Here is a 21,854-nt window from a genome sequence, read left to right as displayed (position 1 = left end):
AAACTAGAGGGATACACAAACAACGGTAGTTAACTTTAGGAGGCAGGGAAACTGGGCAGAGGGGAAGGCGGCTTTTCACTATATACCTGTTTGACCTACTTAAGAAATGAAAAAATTACCTAGGTTCCAGGAAAGGGGTATCTGTTCTAACTTCCCTATACCACATTCCCAATCCTTCCAAACTATATTTAAAATGTGAACGAAGCTATAAAACAGACCTAATTCCTTACTCTGCAGCCATGAAAAACATTGAGGCAGATCCTAGGATATGGTTAAGAGTACAGGCCACAGGCCAGGCATGGTGGCTCAGGCCTATAATCCCAGCACTTTGGAAGGCTAAGGCAGGCGGATCACCTGAGGTCAGGAATTAGAGACCAGCCTGGCCAACATGGCAAAACCCCGTCTCTATTAAAAATACAAAAATTAGCCACATGTGGTGGCAGGTGCCTGTAATCCCAGCTACTCAGGAGGCTGAGGCAGGGAGAATCGCTTGAACCCGGGAGGTGGAGGGTGCAGTGAGCTGAGATCGCGCCATTGCACTCCAGCCTGGGTGATAGAACGAGACTCTGTCTCAAAAAAAAAAAAAAAAGTACAGGCTATAGGGTCACAGTGCTTGAGTTCAAATCTCACCTGTGCCACCTAACTTTATGACTCTGTGAAAGTTACTCCTCTGCTCCTGTCTTCTCATCTCTAAAACAGGTTGTTGGGAGGCTTAAAAGAGAAATTACATGTAAAGCACTTAGAATAATAAGCACCCAATAAATACTATGACGACTACGAAGGCAAATCAACTAATAGAATACTATGACTCTATTTCTGTATATATTTATACATATTTGTATATATAAGTATATACATGTTTGCAGATATAAGTATATGCACGGAAGATGTAGTATTCAAACAAATTATTGGGATTGAAAGAGTTTAGCCTACCCTAACTTAAATGTGTTCGGAACACTTACATTAGCCTACAGTTGGGCAAAATCATCTAACATGAAGCCTATCTTACAATAAAGTGTCGAATATTTCATGTAATTTATTGAATACCATACTGAAAGTGAAAAACAGAATGGTTGTATGAGTACTCACATATCACTTTCACACCACGGTAAAGTCAAAAAATTGTAAGTCAAGCCATAATAAGTCAGGGACTGTCTGTAAATTGCTTCAATGTCATCCCTCATCTTAAAACATGTCAGTGGTTTTCTATTACCTTTCGGATCAAATCCGAACTACCTACCAGACCTTGCATGTCCTCGCTCCCGCCTAGCTCTCTGGCCATTCTTGTCCTTCATTCACTATAGACGCAGCTTCTTTCAGTCCCACTAACGTGCCAAACTCTTGCTTGACTTCAAATGCTGCTGGAATGCTCTTTTCTGTATTCTTTCCAAATCAGGTTCATGACCATCGGCTCAATTAAAAGTTATCTTCTCACAGAGGCTTTCCCAGATCACTCTTATTAAATTAAATCTTTCCTGATTTTTCTTTCTCAACTCGTTTATTTTCTTCATAAAAGTGCCATAATTTAAAATTATTTCATCTGTCTGTTTTTGTTTTGACTCCTCTAGAATGGTAGCTTCAAGAAGGCAGTACCATGGGATTTTTTTGTTTTGTTTGTTTTGAGACAGGGTCTCGCTGTCACCCAGGCTGGAGTGCAGTAGCGCTATCTCGGCTCACTGCAGCCTCGATGTCCTGGCCTCAAGCCATTCTCCCACTCCAGCCTCCTGAGTAGCTGGGACTACAGGCTCATGCCACCATGCTCGTCTAATTTTCGTATTCTTTGTAGAGGTGGGGTTTTGCCACGTTGCCTAGGCTGGTCTCAAACTCCTGAGCTCAAGTGATCTGTCCACCTTGGCTTCCCAAAGTGCTGGGATTACAGGTGTGAGCCACTACACCCAGCTTTGTTTTGTTTTTAAGACAGAATCTCACTCTGTCGCCCAGGCTGGGGTTCCATGTTTATTTTTATACACCACCAGGGCCTACTACTACACAGAACTTAACAAATATTTGTTGGGTTAATAAAATGTTATCCCATTTACGAGATGGGTCCTAAAGTAATATTCTCATTTATGGTGACAGTTTCTAAAAACACAGGCCGGTGCCATGGCTCACACCTGTAATCCGAGCACTTTGGGAGGCTGAGGTGGGCAGATCACTTGAGGTCAAGAGTTCGAGACCAGCCTACCTAACGTGGTGAAACCCCATCTCATAAAAACTAGCCAGGTGTGGTAAGAGGGACCTGTAGTGCCAGCTACTCCAGAGGCTGAGGCAGGAAAATCGCTTGAACCCAGGAGGCAGAGGTTGCAGTGAGCCAAGGTAACGCTACTGCACTCCAGGCTGGGTGACAAAACAAGACTCCATCTCAAAATAAATAAATAAATAAATACACATATAAAGCTTTAAAATAGGGCTGGGCGTGGTGGCTCACGCCTGTAATCCCAGCACTTTGGGAGGCCGAGGCGGGTGAATCACCGGAGGTCAGGAGTTCAAGCCCAGCCTGGCCAACATGGCGAAACCCCATCTCTACTAAAAATAGAAAAATTAGCCGGGCATGGTGGCATGCACCTGTAATCCCAGCTACTCAGGAGGCTGAAGCAGGAGAATCACTTGAACCTGGGAGGCGGAGGTTGCAGTGAGCCGAGACCATGCCATTGCACTGCAACCTGGGCGACAAGAGCGAAACTCCATCTCAAAAAAAAAAAAAAAAAAAGTTTTAAAATATCACAATGTTATTTCAAGTTACTCTTCTGACAAATGGCTATTTATACACAAGTCAATGGCTTCCAAATTTTCACTTGTAATACCCAGTAAGAAAATAATTTTACACTGCAATCCAGTAAACACCATATACATGAGATATTATAGGCCAGGCATATAATCATTACAGGCTCATGCCTGTAATCCCAACATTTTGGGAGGCCGAGGCGGGAGGATCACTTGAGCCCAGAGTTTGAGGCCAGCCTGGGCAACATGATGGAACCCCATCTCTACAAAAAAATACCAAAAAAATTAGCTGGGTGTGGTAGTACATACCTGTAGTCCCAGCTACCTGGGAGGCTGAGGTGGAGGATTGCTTGAGCCCAGGAGGCAGAGGGTGCAGTGGTGCCAAGATGGCACCACTGCACTCAAGCCTGGACAACAAGCCAGACTGTCTCCAAAAAAAGAAAAAAAAAAAAAAAGACATTATATATAACTGAATAAAGTTTCACAAAATTTTACCCTTGATAAGAGAGATGCACTTTGATATTTTCTATTCAATGTCATAAGATATTACAATCATTTTTATGTGATTTTTCTAAACTACTAAATAGTGGAAAGATACTGACATGTAGTACTTTCATTCATGATTTCAACAACTCATGAATGCACTGATTCAAACAATGCAAAATTAATCTGCTAGGGAAAGACAATTCAATTATATTACCAATTCTAAACTACCACATTCAAACTCCAGTATCACACTCTAACCAGTCATTAATCAAAAAAATGGTAAGCTACAGACACAGGACACTTACATTAGGAACCTCTTGCTAAAGGAGGGGCCCCAAAGTGACATCAGATTGGAAAGAGAAGGATGAACACCAATGTAAATCTTCCCTCTCTCATCTAATAGCAACCCAATTCTTGAAGACTCATAAGCCAAAACTTTGGTGTTATCCTTGACTCCTTTTTCTTTCATTCCCCAAATCTGGCGCACCATTAAATCCTATTGGCTCTTCCATCACAACACATCCAAAATCCGACACTTGTTCTGGTACAACCCACTATCTCTTGCCTAATTACTAAAACAGCCTCCTAACTGGGCTCCTCAATTCTGCCCTTGTCCTCTTGAAAAGGCAAAGCCAGCTGGACTTCCTGGGTGGAGTGGGGACTTGGCAAACTTTTGTGTCTAGCTAGAGGGTTGTAAATGCACCAATGGTAGGCTGTAAAAATGCACCAGTCAGCACTCTGTGTCTAGCTAAAGGATTGTAAATGCACCAATCAGCACTCTGTAAAAATGGACCAATCAGCACTCCGTAAAATAGACCAATCAGCAGGATGCGGGTGGGAACAAATAAGGGAATAAAAGCTGGCCACCCCAGCCAGCAGCAGCAACCTGATCCGGTCCCTTTCCACACTGTGGAAACTTTGTTCTTTCACTCTTCACAATAAATCTTGCTGCTGCTCACTCTTTGGGTCTGTGCCACCTTTAAGAGCTGTAACACTCATCGCGAAGGTCCATGGCTTCATTCTTGAAGTCAGCAAGACCAAGAACCCACCGGAAGGAACCAACTCCAGACACATTCTTCCTTCAGTCTTTCACAACAATGTAGTCAGAACAATCCTATTAAGCCATTAAGTCACATCATGTCACTCTTCTGCTCCAATGATTTCCCATTTCAGAATAAAAGCCAAAGTCCTTCCTAAAACCTGTGAAGTTGTACACGATCTGCCCTCCCCTGATCATTCTGATCTCATGTGCAACTATTCAACCACTGTGGCCTCCCTGACTGTTCCTCAAACATACCAGACCTCCTCCCATCTCAAGGCCTTTGAACTTGTTTCCTCTGCCAGGAATGCTCTTCCTACAGATATCCTCATGGCTAGCTCCTTTACTTTGCTCCTGGCCTTTACTTAGTCATCTTCATAAAGTTATCTCGCCACCATCGCTAAAATTTCAAACCCTCCTCCTCACACCACATACATATTCCACAGTCCTCTTCCCTGTATTATTTTTCTTTTTTTTTTCTTTTGTGACGGAGTCTCACTCTATCACCAGGCTGGAGTGCAGTGCCACAATCTTGGCTCACTGCAACCTCCACCTTCTGGGTTCAAGTGATTCTCCTGCCTCAGCCTCCCAAGATGAGACTACAGGCACATGCCACCACGCCCAGCTAATTTTTGTATTTTTAGTGGAGATGGGGTTTCACCACGTTGGCCAGGATGGTCTCAATCCCAACCTCATGATCCACCCGCCTTGGCCTCCCAAAGTGCTGGGATTACAGGCATGAGCCACCGTGTCCAGCCCCCTGTATTATTTTTCTTCTTAGCACTTACCACTACCTAACGTAGTATATATTTTAGTTATTTACTCTGCTTATTGTCTGCCTCCTGTGCCATGTAATTTCCATGAGGGCATAGCTGTTTATTCACTATTAAATCCCCAGCACCTAGAACAGTGTCTGGAACATAGTAAAGGCTTAATAAATATTTGAATAAGTGAATGAATGAATAGGCTTGGAATGAACAAGAAAACAGAATGAATAAGAATAGCTAATTAGGCTGAACACAGTGGCTCACACCTGTAATCTCAGCACTTTGGGAGGCCCAGGCAGGAGGATCCCTTGAGCCCAGGAATTCTAGATCACACTGGGCAACATAGTGGGACCCCAATTCTTTTTTTTTTTTTGAGACAGAGTCTGGCTCTGTCGCCCAGGCTGGAGTGCAGTGGCGCGATCTCGGCTCACTGCAACTTCCACCTCCCGGGTTCAAGCGATTCTCCTGCCTCAGCCTCCTGAGTAGCTGGGATTACGGGTGTGCCCCACCAGGCCCAGCTAATCTTTTTGTATTTTTAGTAGAGACGAGGTTTCACCATTTTGGTCAGGCTGGTCTCGAACTCCTTACCTCGTGATCTGCCCGCCTCGGCCTCTCAAAGTGCTGGGATTACAGGCGTGAGCCACCACACCCAGCCAGTGGGACCCCAATTCAAAAAAAAATTTTAAAAATTAGCCAGGCATGGCGGTGCACACCTTTTCCCAGCTATTCGGGAGGTTGAAACGGAAGGATCACTTGACCCCAGGAGACTGAGGCTACAGTGAGCCGCACTCCAGCCTGGGTGAAAGACCTTGTCTCAAAAAACAAAACAAAACTGTAGGTAAAGACCTGCGGCTCAAGCTCCAAGAGAAACCTTGGCACATCAGTGATGTCTCTGGCTATATTAGCATGTGGTTGAAACAGGTTAGTTACTTCTGGAATCTTCACAGAGGAAAAAAAAAAGAAAGAAAGAAACAGGTTAGCAACTATTACTTGAGACTGAATTAATGCTCTCTGTAAGGGCTGAGTGTTCCCTCCAAGCTCACCATCTATTCTGAATCAATCAAGAAAAAAAAATGCAGGGAAATAAAACCATAAATGAAAAACATGATTTTTTTTTTTCTTTTTTTGAGACGAAGTCTCGCTCTGTCACCCAGGCTGGAGTGCAGCAGCGCCATCTCAACTCACTGCAGCCTCCGCCTCCCAGGTTTAAGCGATTCTCCTACCTTAGCCTCCCAAGTAGCTGAGATCACAGGTGCCACCATGCCTGGCTTATTTTTGTATTTTTAGTAGAGATGTTTCGCCGGGTTGGCCAGACTGGTCTCAAACTCCTGAACTCAGGTGATCTGCCCGCCTGTGCCTCCAAAAGTGCTGGGATTGCAGGCATGAGTCACTGCGCTCAGCCAAAAAACTTGATTTTCTACCCATTATGAACCATGCTTTAGCATGAAACTTATTATGAAGCAAACACCAGAAGTCATAGCTAAGGCTAGAATTTTGAAGTAATGCTATGCAGACAAGAGAAATCAAGGGATCTGTCAAATCTCCTACTAATTGATTGTATGACCAGGATCTCTCTGAACCTGTTACTTGTACCTCTGTTAAAATAAAAATCACTACTATCCAAGTCACCCTCCACTAGCTGTTTTGAAAGCCCCCCCTTTTTTTTTTTTTTTGGAGTCTCGCTCTGTCGCCCAGGCTGGAGTGCAATGGCGCAATCTTGGCTCACTGCAACCTCTGCCTCCCGGGTTCAAGTGATTCTCCTGCCTCAGCCTCCTGAGTAGCTGGGATTACAGGCGCCCACCACCACGCCCAGCTAATTTTTGTATTTTTGGTAGAGTCGGGGTTTCACCATGTTGGTCAGGCTGGTCTGGAACTCCTGATTCCGTGATCCGCCCGCCTCAGCCTCCCAAAGTGCTGGGATTACAGGCGTGAGCCACAGCACCCCGCCGGGAAAGCACTTTTTTTTTTTTTTTTTTTGACATGGAGTCTCGCTCGGTCACCCAGACTGGAGGGCAGTGGCGCGATCTCGGCTCACTGCAAGCGCCGCCTCCCGGGTTAAAGCAATTCTCCTGCCTCAGCCTCACGAGTAGCTGGGACTATAGGCGCCCGCCATCACGCCTGGCTAATTTTTTGTATTTTTAGTAGCGACGGGGTTTCACTGTGTTAGCCAGGATGGTCTCGATCTCCTGACCTCGTGATCCGCCCGTCTCGGCCTCTCAAAGTGCTGGGATTACAGGCGTGAGCCACCGCGCCTGGCCGGAAAGCACTTTTAAAAGCATAAAATGCCATACACCATACAAATGCAAGAAGTTAGTAAATTCTGGGTTTGTTAAATTATTGTTCACTATTAAGATTTATTAAAAATAATGTTCTTTGGGGGAAAGTTTTAAATTTTAAAAGTTTTTAGAATTAAAAGTCAGGATGCAGAGATTTCTCTTTTAGGCCCCAAATTAATCGAAAAAGTATTTCACTAGTATATTTGCTTCAGAGAAATAGAAATGAACTTTCACAAGTCATTAATCTATTGCTCAAAATAAAATGATCACACACACACAAAATCAAAGCTTCAAACCAATCTTTAGTGGCTGCATATCACTAGTTGCCTGGGGTTGGGAGAGAATGACTGCAAAGGGAAAGGAAACTTTTTAGAGTGATGGAAATGGTTTATGTCTTAACATGGATGAATACATTTTTCAAAACTCATCAAAATGTATATTTTAGATAGGCACAATTTGCGTATGTACATTACACCTCAATAAAGTTAGTTTAAATTTTTAAAAGTCTATCCTGTTTCCTTAATTAAAAGAAAAAAATTAGTTGCGCCATGGTCTCAAAGATAATTTTTAAAATGAGATCTAATGCAACAGTCTTGAAGATTAAATAAAACAGTCTTGAATATTTAAGAAAAATGACAAAACATGAGTCAAAGACAAAAAAAAAAAAGGTTGATTTATGACTTTCTGGCCTCAAGGTTAACTCAGATTAGGGGAAAAAAAAATTGGAGGCATAATCAAGGTGGGGGAGCGTGTGGAGAGAAATCTCAGCTTCTACTCTAGAAGACGAAAACCAAACACGGTATTACTTCAGAAGGCACACTGGAAAAGCACAGATGTGGGTGCACTTCAGACCTAGGTTCAACGGATCTAGGCCATTAACTCTATGGCCCTGAGAGTCCTCAACCTGTGAGCCTCAGTTTCCCTTTCTGTAAAACAAAGATAATGATGGCTTAGGGTTTAGCTGAGCACACAGCAAGTGCTCGACACATAAGTAATACATGATATTACATAAGGCACCAGAACTCGGAGCTGACTGGAAATGCATGCAAACTAAAGCCCTCCCCTAATCCCACCCCAGTTTCCCTCTGAGGGTCGTGATCCCTTTCGTAAGCCTTATCGCCCCCAGCCAAGCCTCCCTTCCTTCCCACATACCCTCCACACAGCCTTTTCACCCCTCGCCCCAGCAGCTTCAGAGGCGTCCCACCTCCCAGGCCCCACCTCGTTGAGGAAGCGGGTGACATCGTAGACTCGCCCATGAATCACAAGCCACAGTTCCTTCAAGGAGTTGCGCTTTGCCACCTCCTCCATCCGGTAATAGGTGACTGAGGTCTCGACTTCCTGCCCTTTCCCATCGCTGCCGCTAGCTTCCGCAGTCGCCATTGAACCGGACATACCGCCTCTCCACCGCTAACTGAGATTCCGCGACTACTTTCCTTGAGAGCCCGCGCTCAGCCTTCCTCGGCTTCCGTAACCAGGGCCCATAAGGCCTTGAGACGGTTCCTAGCAACAGCCAATCACACTTCCGAATAGTTCCTGGTTCGTTTTCTTTTCACCAATGAAGCGAGTGGCTCAGTTCGAAATCCCGCCCACTCCTCTCCTGATTCTCCAGGTGAAAGTCTGGTTCGAGGACCAACTAACCAATTAGCGTCGTTCAGTCCCTCCAACCTCGCCAAGCAGATACCGCGATTTTTGGACTGGCGCCCAAAAGAGGGGTGCTGACAGGTGTCACCTCAGGAGAGGTTCCACTTCGCTCAGCCTGTGGGCCTTTAGGGTCTCCAGTGTTCCGCTTCCCTTCCCATCGCTGTGGCTTTCTCCTGAGTCTCAGGAAGCTCGTATCCCCTACACTACCGGCGCAGCCTGTATCCCAACCCTGATTTTACATCTTTGCTGCCTCCAGGTCGTGATCTGGCCAATCCCGTCTCTCCTCAGTTTCCCCATCAGTAAAATGGGCTTGATAAACGCTCTCTTACAGAGGGGTTTGCCTTTTTTTTTTTTTTTTTTTTTTTTTTGAGACAAGGTCTCGCTTTGTCGCCTAGGCTGGAGTGCAGTGGCGCGATCTCGGCTCACTGCAACCTCCGCCTCCCAGGTTCAAGCGATTCTCCTGCCTCAGCCTCCTGAGTAGCTGGAATTACAGGCATGCGCCACCACGCCCGGCTAATTTTTGTATTTTTAGTAGAGACGAGGTTTCACCATGTTGGCCAGGCTGGTCTCGAACTCCTGACCTCAGGTGATCCGCCTGCCTAGGCCTCCCAAAGTGCTGGGATTACAGGCGTGAGCCACCGCGCCCGGCCCGGTTTGCCTATTTTAATGAGAGTGCGTGTAAAGCGCTTGGCCCATAGTAATCGCTAAACATGGCAGCTGATTAGAAAGGCAATTGCTGTCCGGGACAGCAATTGAGGGTAGAATGTGGAGTATCCCATGTTTCTACCACCATTCAGAATCCGATTTTCAAACGAATTCTGTGATGATCAGGATCAATCGGCACTATTTTAGTCTCTTCGTGATCTAAAATAGAATTGAACTCAACTGCTCTCCGCTAGAGGTCCCAGCACTTTGGAATTCCACGTTTGGTTAAGGTGCAGTGTTGTGCGCCACTTTTTAACTGCCATTATAACTGAGAGATTGCTCTTCCTGTAATGTCATTTTCATCCTGTCACTCTCTCAGTCTACCATTCAGGGCTCTCCACAATCCATTCGCAACCTCTTTCACTAACATATAATATTTTCCACCATTCCCTTTATAAGCCTGCTGCACCAGCCCCGACTCCGAAACCTGCTGGTTTAAAACCACATCCGTGGTCATCCCAGGTCCACCAAGTTAATTTTAGATCACGTAGAGACTAAAATAGTGCAGATTGATCCTGATCATCACAGAATTCGTTTGAAAATCGGATTCTGAATGGTGGTAGAAACATGGGATACTCCACATTCTGCCCTCAATTGCTGTCCCAAGGACTCCTCTTCCTTTCAATGCCTACTGGCTTTTCAAGTTCCTCTTCAGTTTCTTCTATTTTCAAACTTCTTCTCCTACCGTTCTGAGCTCCAGTGGTTCCATCCCTTTGCAGTACCTAAGAAAGCATATTACTATTTTGGGAAACCTGCTACGTCTATAAATTTTAACTTTACGTATTTTACCTCCCTAGTTAGACTGACACTATGAGAGCAATCTCACAAGATTCTTAGGATCCTCCACAAACTCTAGATTCAAATATTTACATTTATTCCAGACATTTACTATTTACTGTTACAAGTCTTATGATAGGCATTGGGAGTAGAGAGATAACATAAGAAACAAAATCTCTGAAAGAAATAAAAACACTTACAGGCTGAATGCAGCGGCTCAAGCCCCGTAATTCAAGCACTTTGGGAGGCCGAGGTGGACAGATCACTTGAGCCCAGGAGTTCAAGACCAGGCTGGGCAACATAGTGAGGCTCTTGTCTCTTCAAAAAATACAAAAATTATCTAGGCATGGTGGCACACAACTGTAATCCCACATATTTGAGAGGCTGAGACCTGAGGATGGCTTGAGCCTGGGAAGTCGAGTCTGCAGTGAGGTATGATCACACCACTGTGCTCCAGCCTGGATGACAGATCAAAACCCTGTTTCAAAAAAATAAATAAATAAATAAAAATAAAAAATAAAAAAATTACAAATTCTAGCACTTAAGTGACATATACGTGTAACATTTTATTTGAAAATTTTTTTAGAATTTCAAATAAGTAAGTTACAAGAATAATACAATGAAAGACCGTATACTTTTAGCTTAGGTTTACCAATTGTTAATACTTTTCAATATTTGATTTTTCCATATTATTTTGATCGTTGTTGTTAATAATGCTGAACTATTTCAGATATCACCACCCTTTACAGCCAAATAATTCTACATGTATCTTCTAAAAATAAGAACATATTGTTACATAACTGCAGTATGATTTTCAAATTCAGAGAATTTAACATTCACACAAAATTATTATCTAACATACTCTCTATATTATTTTCCGTTATTGCATTCATGTCCTTTGTGGAATTTCAGTGTGCCTGTATGACCCAGGATCCAGTTCAGGATCATGTATTACACTTAGCTAAGTCTCTTGAGTCCCCTTTAATCTGGAACATTTCCTTAACTTTGCTTTTGCTTTCATGACATTGACATTTTTAAATAGTATAGCCTCAAATTGAATTTTACACTGAAAAATTATTGTGACCTAAATGTTTTGGTTATAAATTTATATTTACAATTGATAGCACATGTTAGCCAGAAAGTCTGGCTTGGAATACCTGTCCCTGCCACTCACAAACTTGGTGACCTTGGGCAGATTTCTTAGCCTCTTTTTTTCCATGTGGATACCCACTTGTTCCGGCACCACTTGATGAAAACACAATTCCCCCTTGAATTGTTTTCCTGTCTTTGTTGAAAATTGATTGATCATATAAGTGTGGTTCTCTTTCTGAACTTTCTACTCTGTTCCGATGACTTATTTGTTTATCCTTGTGCCAATTCCACAGTCTTGATTACTGTGAGGCATTAAATCAGGTAATATAAGTCTTATAGCTTTGCTCTTAACTTTTGAAAATTATTTTTGCTATTCTAGATCCTTTGTATTTCAACATACTTTTTTTTTTTTTTACTCTCGTCACCCAGACTGGATGGAGTGCAATGGCGCAATCTCAGCTCACTGCAACCTACACCTCCCAGGTTCAAGAGATTCTCCTGTCTCAGCCTCCAGAGTAGCTGGGATTACAGGCCCCCACCACCACACTTGGCTGATTTTCATATTTTTAGTAGAGGAGGGGTTTCACCATGTTGGCCAGGCTGGTCTCAAACTCCTGACCTCAGGTGATCCACCCCCCTCGGCCTCCCAAAGTGCTGGGATTACAGGCATGAGCCACCATGCCCGGCCCCACATACAATTTAAAATCAGCTTGTTGACCAAGTGATAAAATTAAAACATCTCCATAATAAATCATGTTGACAGCATGTACCCCTGGTGTGATGTGATGAAAAGGGCATGTTGCCACTGTGGCATTCTTCCACAAAACTCATAACCATAGTCCAAGCATGGGAAAAACATCAGGTAAACCCAAACTGAGGGACATTCTACATAATGCCTGACCAGTACTCCTCAAAACTGACAAGCTCATTAAAAAAAAAAAAAAAAAAAAAAAAAAAAAAAAAAGGCAAGATTGAGAAATTGTCACAGACTCAAGTAAACTAAGGAGACATGACAATTAAATGCAGTGTAGTATCCTGGACTGGATCCTAGAACAGAAAAAGGGCACTAGGGAAGAACTAGCGAAATCCAAATAAAACAGTAAGGTACCAGTGTTGATTTCTTACTTTTTACAAACATATTATGGTAATGTAAAATGTTATCATTATGGAAAATTGAGTGAGTATACAGAAACTCATTGTATTATTTTTGCAACTTTTCTGTAAATCTAAAATTATTACCAAAAAAAGGTTATTATTTTTTGCTGGGCACTGTGGCTCATGCCTGTAATCCCAGCACTTTGGAGGCTGAGGCACAAGGATTGCTTGAGCTCAGGAGTTCAAGACCAACCTGGACAACATAGCAAGACCTCATCTCTTTTTTTCTGAGATGGAGTCTCGCTCTGTCACCTAGGCTGGAGTGCAGTGGCATGATCTTGGCTCAGTACAACCTCTGCCTCCTGGGTTCAAGCAATTCTCCTGACTCAGCCTCCTGAGTAGCTGGGATTACAGGTGCCCACCACCATGCCCAGCTAATTTCTTTGTATTTTTAGTACAGACAGGGTTTCACCATGTTGGCCAGGCTGGTCTTGAACTCCTGACCTCAGGCGATCCACCTACCTCGGCCTCCCAAAATGCGGAGATTACAAGCGTGAGCCACCGTGCCTGGCCTGTAAGTTCTCATCTCTTTAAAAAAATGTAAAAATTAGCTGGGCATGGTGGTGGGCACCTATAGTCCCAGCTGCCCGGGAGGCTGAGGCAGGAGGATTGTTTGAACCCAAGAGTTGGAGGCTACAGTGAGCTATGATTGTGCCACTGCACTGCAGTCTGGCTGGCAGAGTGAGACCCTGTTTCTAAAAAAAAAAAAAAAAAAAAAATCAGCTTCTTAATTTTACAAAAGCGCTTATAGATGAATTTACAGAAAAAAGACACCTTAAAAACCTACATTTCATAAACCATTTACTTCAGTTGAATTTGTAGTTTTCAATGTAGACATCTTTAGCATCTTTTATTACATTTATTTCTAAATATTTTGTTTGTTAATGCCCCATAAATGAAATTATTTCATTTTCCAATTGTTTGCTGCCAGTCTAGATAAATATAATTGATTTTGTATATTGACTTACTATCTTATACCTTGCCAAATTCACTTATAGTTCCTGTAATTATTTTATGGATTTCTTAGAATTATCTATGTAATAACTATGTCATCTGCTAATAGAGACAGCTTTGCTTCCACCTTTCTTCCCAATCTGTATGCCTCTTTTTTCCTTGCCTTATTGCACTGGCTAGGACTTTCAGTACAGTGTTGAATAGAAATGGTGAAGTGAGCATCCCTGTCTTGTTCCTAATCTTAGGAGGAAAGCATTCAGTCTTTCACAATTTAATATAATTTTTCAGTAGATGCATTTTATCAGCTTGAGGATCTTGAGGATCTAGTTTCCTGAGTTTGTTTTATTTTTATTTTGTTTTTATTAAGAAAGGGTGTTGAATCCTGTTGAATATTTTTTCTTTTCTTTTTTTTTTTTTTTTTGGTTGCTGTTGTTGTTGAGACAGGGTTTTGCTCTGTGGCCCAGGCTGAAGTGCAGTGGCACGAGCATGGCTCACTGCAGTCTCAACCTCCCGGGCTTGCAAGCAATACTTCCACCTCAACCTCCCGAGTAGCTGAGACCACAGGCTCACACCATCACACCCAGCTAATTTTTGTATTTTTTGTAGAGACAGGGTTTTGTCATGTCACCCAGGCTGGTCTCAAACTCCTGAGCTCATGTGATACACCCACCTTAGCCTCCCAAAGTGCTAGGATTACAGGCATAAGCCACTGTGCCTGGCCAGTCGAATATGTTTTATACATCTATCAGAATGATCATATTATTTTCCTCTTTTATTCTGTTAATATGGTGAATTACACTGAATGGTTTTCAAAAACCTAACCTTCTGGCCAGGTGTGGTGGCTCACACCTGTAATCCCAGCACTTTGGGAGGCCGAGGCGGGCAGATCTTGAGGTTAGGAAATCGAGACCATCCTGGCTAACATGGTGAAACCCCGTCTCTACTAAAAATACAAAAAATTATCCAGGCTTGGTGGCACGCACCTGTAGTCCCAGCTACTTGGGAGGCTGAGGCAAGAGAATCACTTGAACCCAAGAGGCGGAGGTTGCAGTGAGCCGAGATCGCGCCACTGCGCTCCAGACTGGGCGACAGAGCAAGACTTCATCTCAAAACAAAACAAAACAAAACAAAACAAAAAACTTAAAAATCTTTGCATTCCTGAGATAAATCCCACTTTGGTTATGATGCTAATCTTGTTTATTGAATTCAATTTGCTAATATTTTAAAAGGATCTTTGCATTTATATTCACGAAGAATATTGGTCTGTAATTTTCTCTTCTTGAAGGTCTTTGATAGTTTTTTCAAGCTCTTTGACAAATATTTACTGGGTAGCTACAGTAAAGCATTGTGGTGACATGAGAATTAAACGAAATTCTCAGCACACTGCCTATCACAGAGAGTCCCCAGTAAATGCTAGCTATTTTGGGGGTTATTATTTCTAGATGCTGAAAAATGAAACCCAGTTCTTAAGGAAATTTACAAGGAAGATGGCACTTACCATATAAAACAAGTTTAACATGAACATTTTACTATTGCTGTTTTTACAAGTTAGAAAATTCTCCCCCCAGGCTGGATGACAATCAGTGTGAATTCTGTAATTTACCTCAGATAACAGTACCTTGGCGTGTGAGACACTGCTCCACCGGAGTTGTTATTTACCTTGCAAGCTCATTTTACTGCTTTTGTATAAACAGGAAATGGTCAAGGCAAACACTGTGCATGCTCCTTGAGAACAGAGCAAGAAGCGAGGATGCTGTCCCAGTTTTTGCAGCCGTCGGGCATGCCCTGTGTTCTCATACCCTTTTGAGGTGGCAGCGGGGAGGAATGTTCCCTTTTCCTCTTCCAGGAATGAAATACAATGAGGTGGCCCTCCAATCTGTTCTTGCCCTTCTCAAGATATTATGTTCCCTAGCAACCTACTCTTTGCTCCTGCCAGAGGGAAGACAAACTTCTAAAGCTGTCACACTCCAACACTCTTTCCCTTCCCAGGGCCAGGACTGAGTCATCCACTGTTTGAGAAACTTCAGGAAGTCCTTGCAAAGTTAGGAACCTGTATCCTCCAGGGGATAGCCTCAGGGGGTGTTTGGTTGTCAGCATTCTGGATTAGATCCCACCCCCAAGTCAGCCAGATCTTCCCGGCCCGTTAGGTGGCCTCTTCTGGAGTTTCACCCAAGACCATCCTGTCAGTCTTACGCCAGTGAGGTCCAACCCCCACCAGCCCAGCCCAGCTTCTAGGAGTGAAAGAAACTATATAGGCTGATGCAAACAGCCATTGGCAAGGATGCTTTCCACTCTGGGTTGCTTCTCCTGGCTTCAGAACACTTGCTGTTCTTCCTTCCAGTGTTTGCTAGCTTATTTTTAATAGGTAATAAATACAATTCATTTTTATTTATCTCTCCCACAGCCCTTCCCTTTTTATACAAAGCATAGCTTATTATAGATGAACTTTATTGTTTTATTTGTTGCTTTATTTGCTTAAAATTTTTCTTCAAGTTCATTCAATATCTTTATTTATTTATTTATTTATTTATTTATTTATTTATTTACCGAGACAGAGTCTCACCCTGTCACCTAGGTTGGAGTGCAGTGGCACAATCTTGGCTCACTGCAACCTCCACCTCCCAGGTTCAAGTGATTCTCCTGCCTCAGCCTCCCAAGTAGCAGGGATTACAGACACACGCCACCATGCTCAGCTAATTTTTGTAATTTTAGTAGAGAAGGGATTTCACCATGTTGGCCAGGCTGATCTCTAACTCCTTGCCTCAAGTGATCTGCCTGCCTTGGCCTCCCAAAGTGCTGGGATTACAGGCTCAATATCATTTTATTCTTTTATTATTTTAATTTATTATTATATTTTTTTTGAGACAGAGTCTCTGTCGCTAAGGCTGAGTGCAGTGGTGCAATCTCAGCTCACTGCACCTTTGGCCTCCCAGGTTCAAAAAATTCTCCCGCCCCAGCCTCCAAGTAGCTGGGATTACAGGCACACTCCACCACACCCACCTAATTTTTGTATTTTTAGTAGAGATGGCGTTTCACCATGTTGGCCAGGATGGTCTCAAACTCCTGACCTCACCATGTTGGCCAGCCTGGGTGACAGAGCAAAACTCCAACTCAAAAAAAAGAAAAAAACTGGCTCACAAATATTCATAGCAGCATTATTTATAATAGCCAAAAAGTGGAAACAATCTAAATGTCCATCAATTAATGCATGGATAAATAAAATATGGTTGTATCCTTAAAATGGAATAGTATTCAGCACAAAAATAACATGCTACAACATGGTGAAAACATCATGCTAAGTGAAAGAAGCCAGTCACAAAAGATCACATTCTATATGATTTTATTTATAGGAAATTTCTTTTTCTCCAGAAAAAGAAAGTAGATGTAGTGGTTGCCTAGGACTGAAAGAGTTGGGGGGAAATGGGGAGTGACTGCTAATGGGTAAGAGTTTTCTTTTGGGAAAGATAAATATGTTCTAAAATTAAATTTAATCTCATAAATTTGCATAATTATTATGTATCAAAAATAATAAAATAAAATTAGATTGTAATAATGATTGCACAACCCTGTGACTATACTAAAAAAATTCAATTTTACAAGATAAATGGTAAATTGTATGGTATGTGAGTTATATCTCAATAAAGCTGTTACAATCACAAACGAAACCTAGATATAGTGTTAGAAGTCTGGATTCGGTGTTGCAGAAAAGTCATGAAGAGGAGGAGGGAGAGTGATTTAAAAATATTGAAAGGCTGCAATCCCTGTCAGGTGCAGAGCCAATGAGTAAATGGATGTGAAAAGACTTTAAAATTGTGAAGCTCTTTACAATATAAGGGATTCTTTTTACTTTTTTTATTCTTTCTTTTAGATGGGTTCTTGCTGTGTCGCCCAGGCTGGAGTGCAATGCCAAGATCTCAGCTCACTGCAACCTCTGCCTCCCAGGTTAAAGCGATTCTCCAGCCTTAGCCTCCTGAGTCGCTGGGACTACAGGCATGCCCCACCATGCCCAGCTAATTTTTGTATTTTTAGTAGAGACAGGATTTTACCATGTTGGCCAGGATGGTCTCGATCTCTTGACCTCATGATCCACTCGTCTCAGCCTCCCAAAGTGCTGGGATTACAGGCGTGAGCCACTGCACCCAGCTCTTTTTGTTTTTTTGAGATAGGGTCTCACTCTCTTGCCCTGGAGTGCAGTGGCATGGTCATAGCTCACTGCAACCTCGAACTCCTGGGTTCAAGTTATTCTCCTGCCTCAGCCTCCCAAGTAGCTGGGTCTACAGGCATGTGCCACCATGCCCGGCTAATTTATTTTATTTTTAGAGGAGACAGGTTCTCCCTATGTTGCCCAGGCTGGTCTCAAACTTCTAGGCTCAAGCAATCCTCCTACCTCGGCCTTCCACAGTGCTGGGATTACAGGCATGAGCCACAGCGCCTGGCCAGATTCTTTTTGTTAAAGATAATCTAGCACATAGATTACATGACTGTCACTGTTTTTACTACAGTCTGCTGGGCAAAGGCCACTTCGATAAGTCATAATCTTTCTATAAACACAAAGTTGCCTGTATGTTGGTTTTGCCCTCCAAATGCACCAATTGCCTTTGGCCAATTGCCTTTTTCCTAGTCTGTTGAGGATGAATAGCAAGGCACAGAATCCTCCATGGTGATTAAATTAACTTTTACTGGTTTTCGTTTTTTTTTTGAGACAGAGTCTCACACTGTCACTCAGGCTAGAGTGCAATGGCTCAGTCTCAGCTCACTGCAACCTCTGCCTCCCAGGCTCAAGCAGGTCTTTATCCTGCCTCAGCCTCCCGAGTAGCTGGAACTACAGGCACACGCCACCATGCCTGGCTAACTTTTGTATTTTTAGCAGAGACGGGGTTTCACCATGTTGGCCAGGCTGGTCTCTAACTCCTGAACTCAGGTGATCCTCCTGCCTTAGCCTCCCAAAGTGCTGGGATTACAGGCATGAGCCACCACGCCTGGTCATTTACTGTAGTTTTTAAATCAGCTTTATTAAGATATCCTTTTTTGGCCAGGTGAGGTGGCTCACGCCTGTAATCCCAGCACTTTGGGAGGCTGAGGCAGGTGGATCACCTGAGGTCAGGAGTTCAAGACCAGCCTGACCAACATGGTGAAACCCCGTCTCCACTAAATAGAAAAAATTAGGCTGGGCGAGGTCACTCACATCTGTAATCCCAACACTTTGAGAGGCCAAGGTGGGTGGATCACAAGGTCAGGAGTTCGAGACCAGCCTGGCCAATAGGGTGAAACCCCGTCTCTACTAAAAATACAAAAGTTAGCTGGGTGTGTTGGCATACGCCTGTAATCCCAGCTACTTGGGAGGCTGTGACAGGAAAATCGCTTGAACCCAGGAGGCGGAGGTTGCAGTGAGCTGAGATCATGCCACTGCACTCCAGCCTGGGCGACAGAGTGAGACTCCACCTCAGAAATAAATAAATAAATAAATAAATAAATAAATAAATAAATAAAACTCCACAGTTGGCCGTAATTACCCTTAAAACTATGGGTAAGGGGTGGTGTTAAAAGTTGGAGGCAGGCCAGGCGCAGTGGCCCATGCCTGTAATCCCAGCACTTTGGGAGGCTAAGGCAGGCAGATCACCTGAGGTTGGGAATTCGAGACCAGCCTGACCAACATGGTGAAACCCCATCTCTACTAAAAACACAAAATTAGCCGAGTGTGGTGGCGCATCCCTATAATCCCAGCTACTCAGGAGGCTGAGGAGGGAGAATCACTTAAACTCAGGAGGCGGAGGTTGTGGTGAGCCAAGATCGCGCCACTGCACTCCAGCCTGGGCAACAAGAGCGAAACTCCGTCTCAAAAAAAAAAAAAAAAAAAAAAAAATTAGAGGCAGTATGTTGTACCGTCACCAGGCTTTTAGAGATCATTTCCTGAGAGCCCCTTAAGGCAATGGATCCTTCAAGCCAGTCACATGGGCTTTGTATGTACTATGTCAAGCAGAATCTGCATCAGGTCTTCATAGAAAAGGGAAAATAAGCTAGGACCTCCCCTTTCGTTCTTTCTCCTCTCCCTTTAAATAAAACAAGGAGCTGGACATAGTGGCTCATGCCTGTAATCCCAGCAGTTTGGGAGGCCAAGGCAGGAAGATCGCCTGAGCTCAGGAGCTCGAGACCAGTCTGGGCAACATGGAGAGATCCCATCTCTTCAAACATTTTTTAAGTTAGCTGAGTGTGGTGGCACACGCCAGTGGTCCCAGCTCCTTGGGGAGCTGTGGCAGGAGGATTGCTTGAGCCCAGGGGGTTGAGGCTGCAGTGAGCCATGTTCATGACACTGCACTCCAGCCTGGGCAACAGAGCAAGACCTTGTCTCAAAACAAAAAAACAAAAAACAAAACAAGGGTTTGTGAACACTGGCCTTGAGTGCACAGAGCACCTACCTTCCTTTCCCAGGAGCAAAACACTGAGTGGTTTTTGTAACCTTGGCCTCCCAAAGTTCTGGGATTACAGACATGAGCCACTGTGCCTGGCTGTAACAGTCTACACATCTAACCTTTTGTACGGTCAGATCCAAAGGGGAAAAACCCCATGAGTTGTGATGAGTTGTTTGAGGAAGTGGCACGGGCAGACCACTCACTGTAGAGGGCCCAGCATATCACAGAGGACTGAAAGGGCCAAGGCGAGGGAGAGGTTGGGCGGAAATGTGTTACACACCAATGGCCCAACTCCGGTGAGCCTACGCCTCTTCTGGTACCACCAGCAGGAAGGCACCGTCCTTTCCCTGCAAATAATGTTTTAGAAATTTCCTGGCTGGTGTGGTGGCTCACCCCTGTAATCCCAGCACTTTGGGAGGCTGAGGGAGGAGGATCACTTGAGGCCAGGAGTTCAAGACCAGCCTGGGCAACATGGGCACCGTCCTTTCCCTGCAAATAATGTTTTAGAAATTTCCTGGCTGGTGTGGTGGCTCACCCCTGTAATCCCAGCACTTTGGGAGGCTGAGGGAGGAGGATCACTTGAGGCCAGGAGTTCAAGACCAGCCTGGGCAACATGATGAGACCCCCGTCTCTACCAAAAAAAAAAAATTCAAAAATTAGCCAGGCATGGCGGCAGTTGCCTGTGGTCCCAGCTACTCAGGAGGCTGAGGCAGGAGGATTGCTTGAGATCACTTGAACCCAGGAGGCTGAGGCTGCAGTGAGCTGTGTTCATGCCTCTGCACTGCCAGCCTAAGCAACACAGCAAGAATCTGTCTAAAAAAAAAAGGGGGAAAGAAAAAGAAATTAACTTCTGGAGCCCACTCCCGCCTCCAATCCACTCGGGCATCTTGTGTTTGGAGTCAAGGTTGTAGCAGGCCCCACTCCACTCTGGAGCACAGATCCGGTGCAGCCTTTTGAGAGGCCTCTTCAGTGCTTCCATACTGCTGAAGCCCACACCAATGGAGCGCATACCATTAGTGAGCACAATGGCACCTGCAGCCCTGCGCAACAGCTTCATAGCCTTTTGTTTGAAATGCTGCCATAATGATGTTCACATTATTGTAACGCCGATGATTCAGATACGGCCTTGTCTTCTTTCCAACGCACACAACTCGTGTTTTTCATTTTAGGTTCCAGGGAGGGCTAGAAACATTCCCCTCTTCCCTCCTGAGGAAGAAAGTAAGCTTCGCAGTCTTTTCAGGATTTCTGAGGTCCACCTTATTCTCTTGTGTCCGTGTTTTATACTTTGTCACTGGGAGAAAAGGTTGGAAACAAAAGGGAATGAAATCCACCACCACTTTCTTCTCAATAGAAAAACAACTTTAGGATTAGTTTATTTTGCCACCACTGTCAACGTGCAGAGTTTTAGAAAATCATAGGAAATGTGAAGCCTTGTTTCCTTTTTCTCACTCTCTCCTCTCACCCTCCTCCAAAAAAAACACAATTTTGTATTTTCCTCTCGGAAAATGCCAACCAGACCTCAAGGTAGGAAGACCAAACAGAATCAGTCATGTCGCTCCTTTTCTTCCATTTCTTTCAAACTTCCATGACACCAATTTAAGAGAGAAGGCCTGGGTGGTAGATAAAAATGCAATATTCGAGCAGTTATCAAGGGGTGTTGGGATGGTGAGCCACGCTGGGCCTCAGTGGTAGCTCTCCATCCCTTGAGTGCTGTGGAGCCCCACGGGGCTCTGGCCAAGGTGGGCACAGCTCCTTCAGGAAGTGAGGATACCTGCCCCCTTACACTGAGCCTGACATCAGCGGCTGTCACTAGCCAGCATATGTGTCC

At 43.9% G+C, this 21,854-nt stretch overlaps 1 protein-coding gene across 1 annotated transcript in view; it reads right to left on the bottom strand.

Moving 5' to 3' along the window:
- LOC129015690 (cytochrome b5 type B) overlaps nt 1-9,104 on the bottom strand; it is a 40,006-nt gene extending 30,902 nt beyond the window's left edge. The window contains exon 1 of the mRNA XM_054454140.2: nt 8,511-9,104. Coding sequence (XP_054310115.1) covers nt 8,511-8,684 — 174 coding nt within the window. The 5' untranslated portion in view covers nt 8,685-9,104. The remainder of the gene's footprint in view (nt 1-8,510) is intronic.
- Between the last annotated feature and the right edge of the window lie 12,750 nt (nt 9,105-21,854).

Source organism: Pongo pygmaeus, chromosome 18, assembly GCF_028885625.2.
Source record: "Pongo pygmaeus isolate AG05252 chromosome 18, NHGRI_mPonPyg2-v2.0_pri, whole genome shotgun sequence".
Lineage (NCBI taxonomy): Eukaryota > Metazoa > Chordata > Mammalia > Primates > Hominidae > Pongo > Pongo pygmaeus.
The sequence above is the reverse complement of the archived record's forward strand: the minus strand, read 5'-3'. Positions and strand labels throughout refer to the sequence as shown.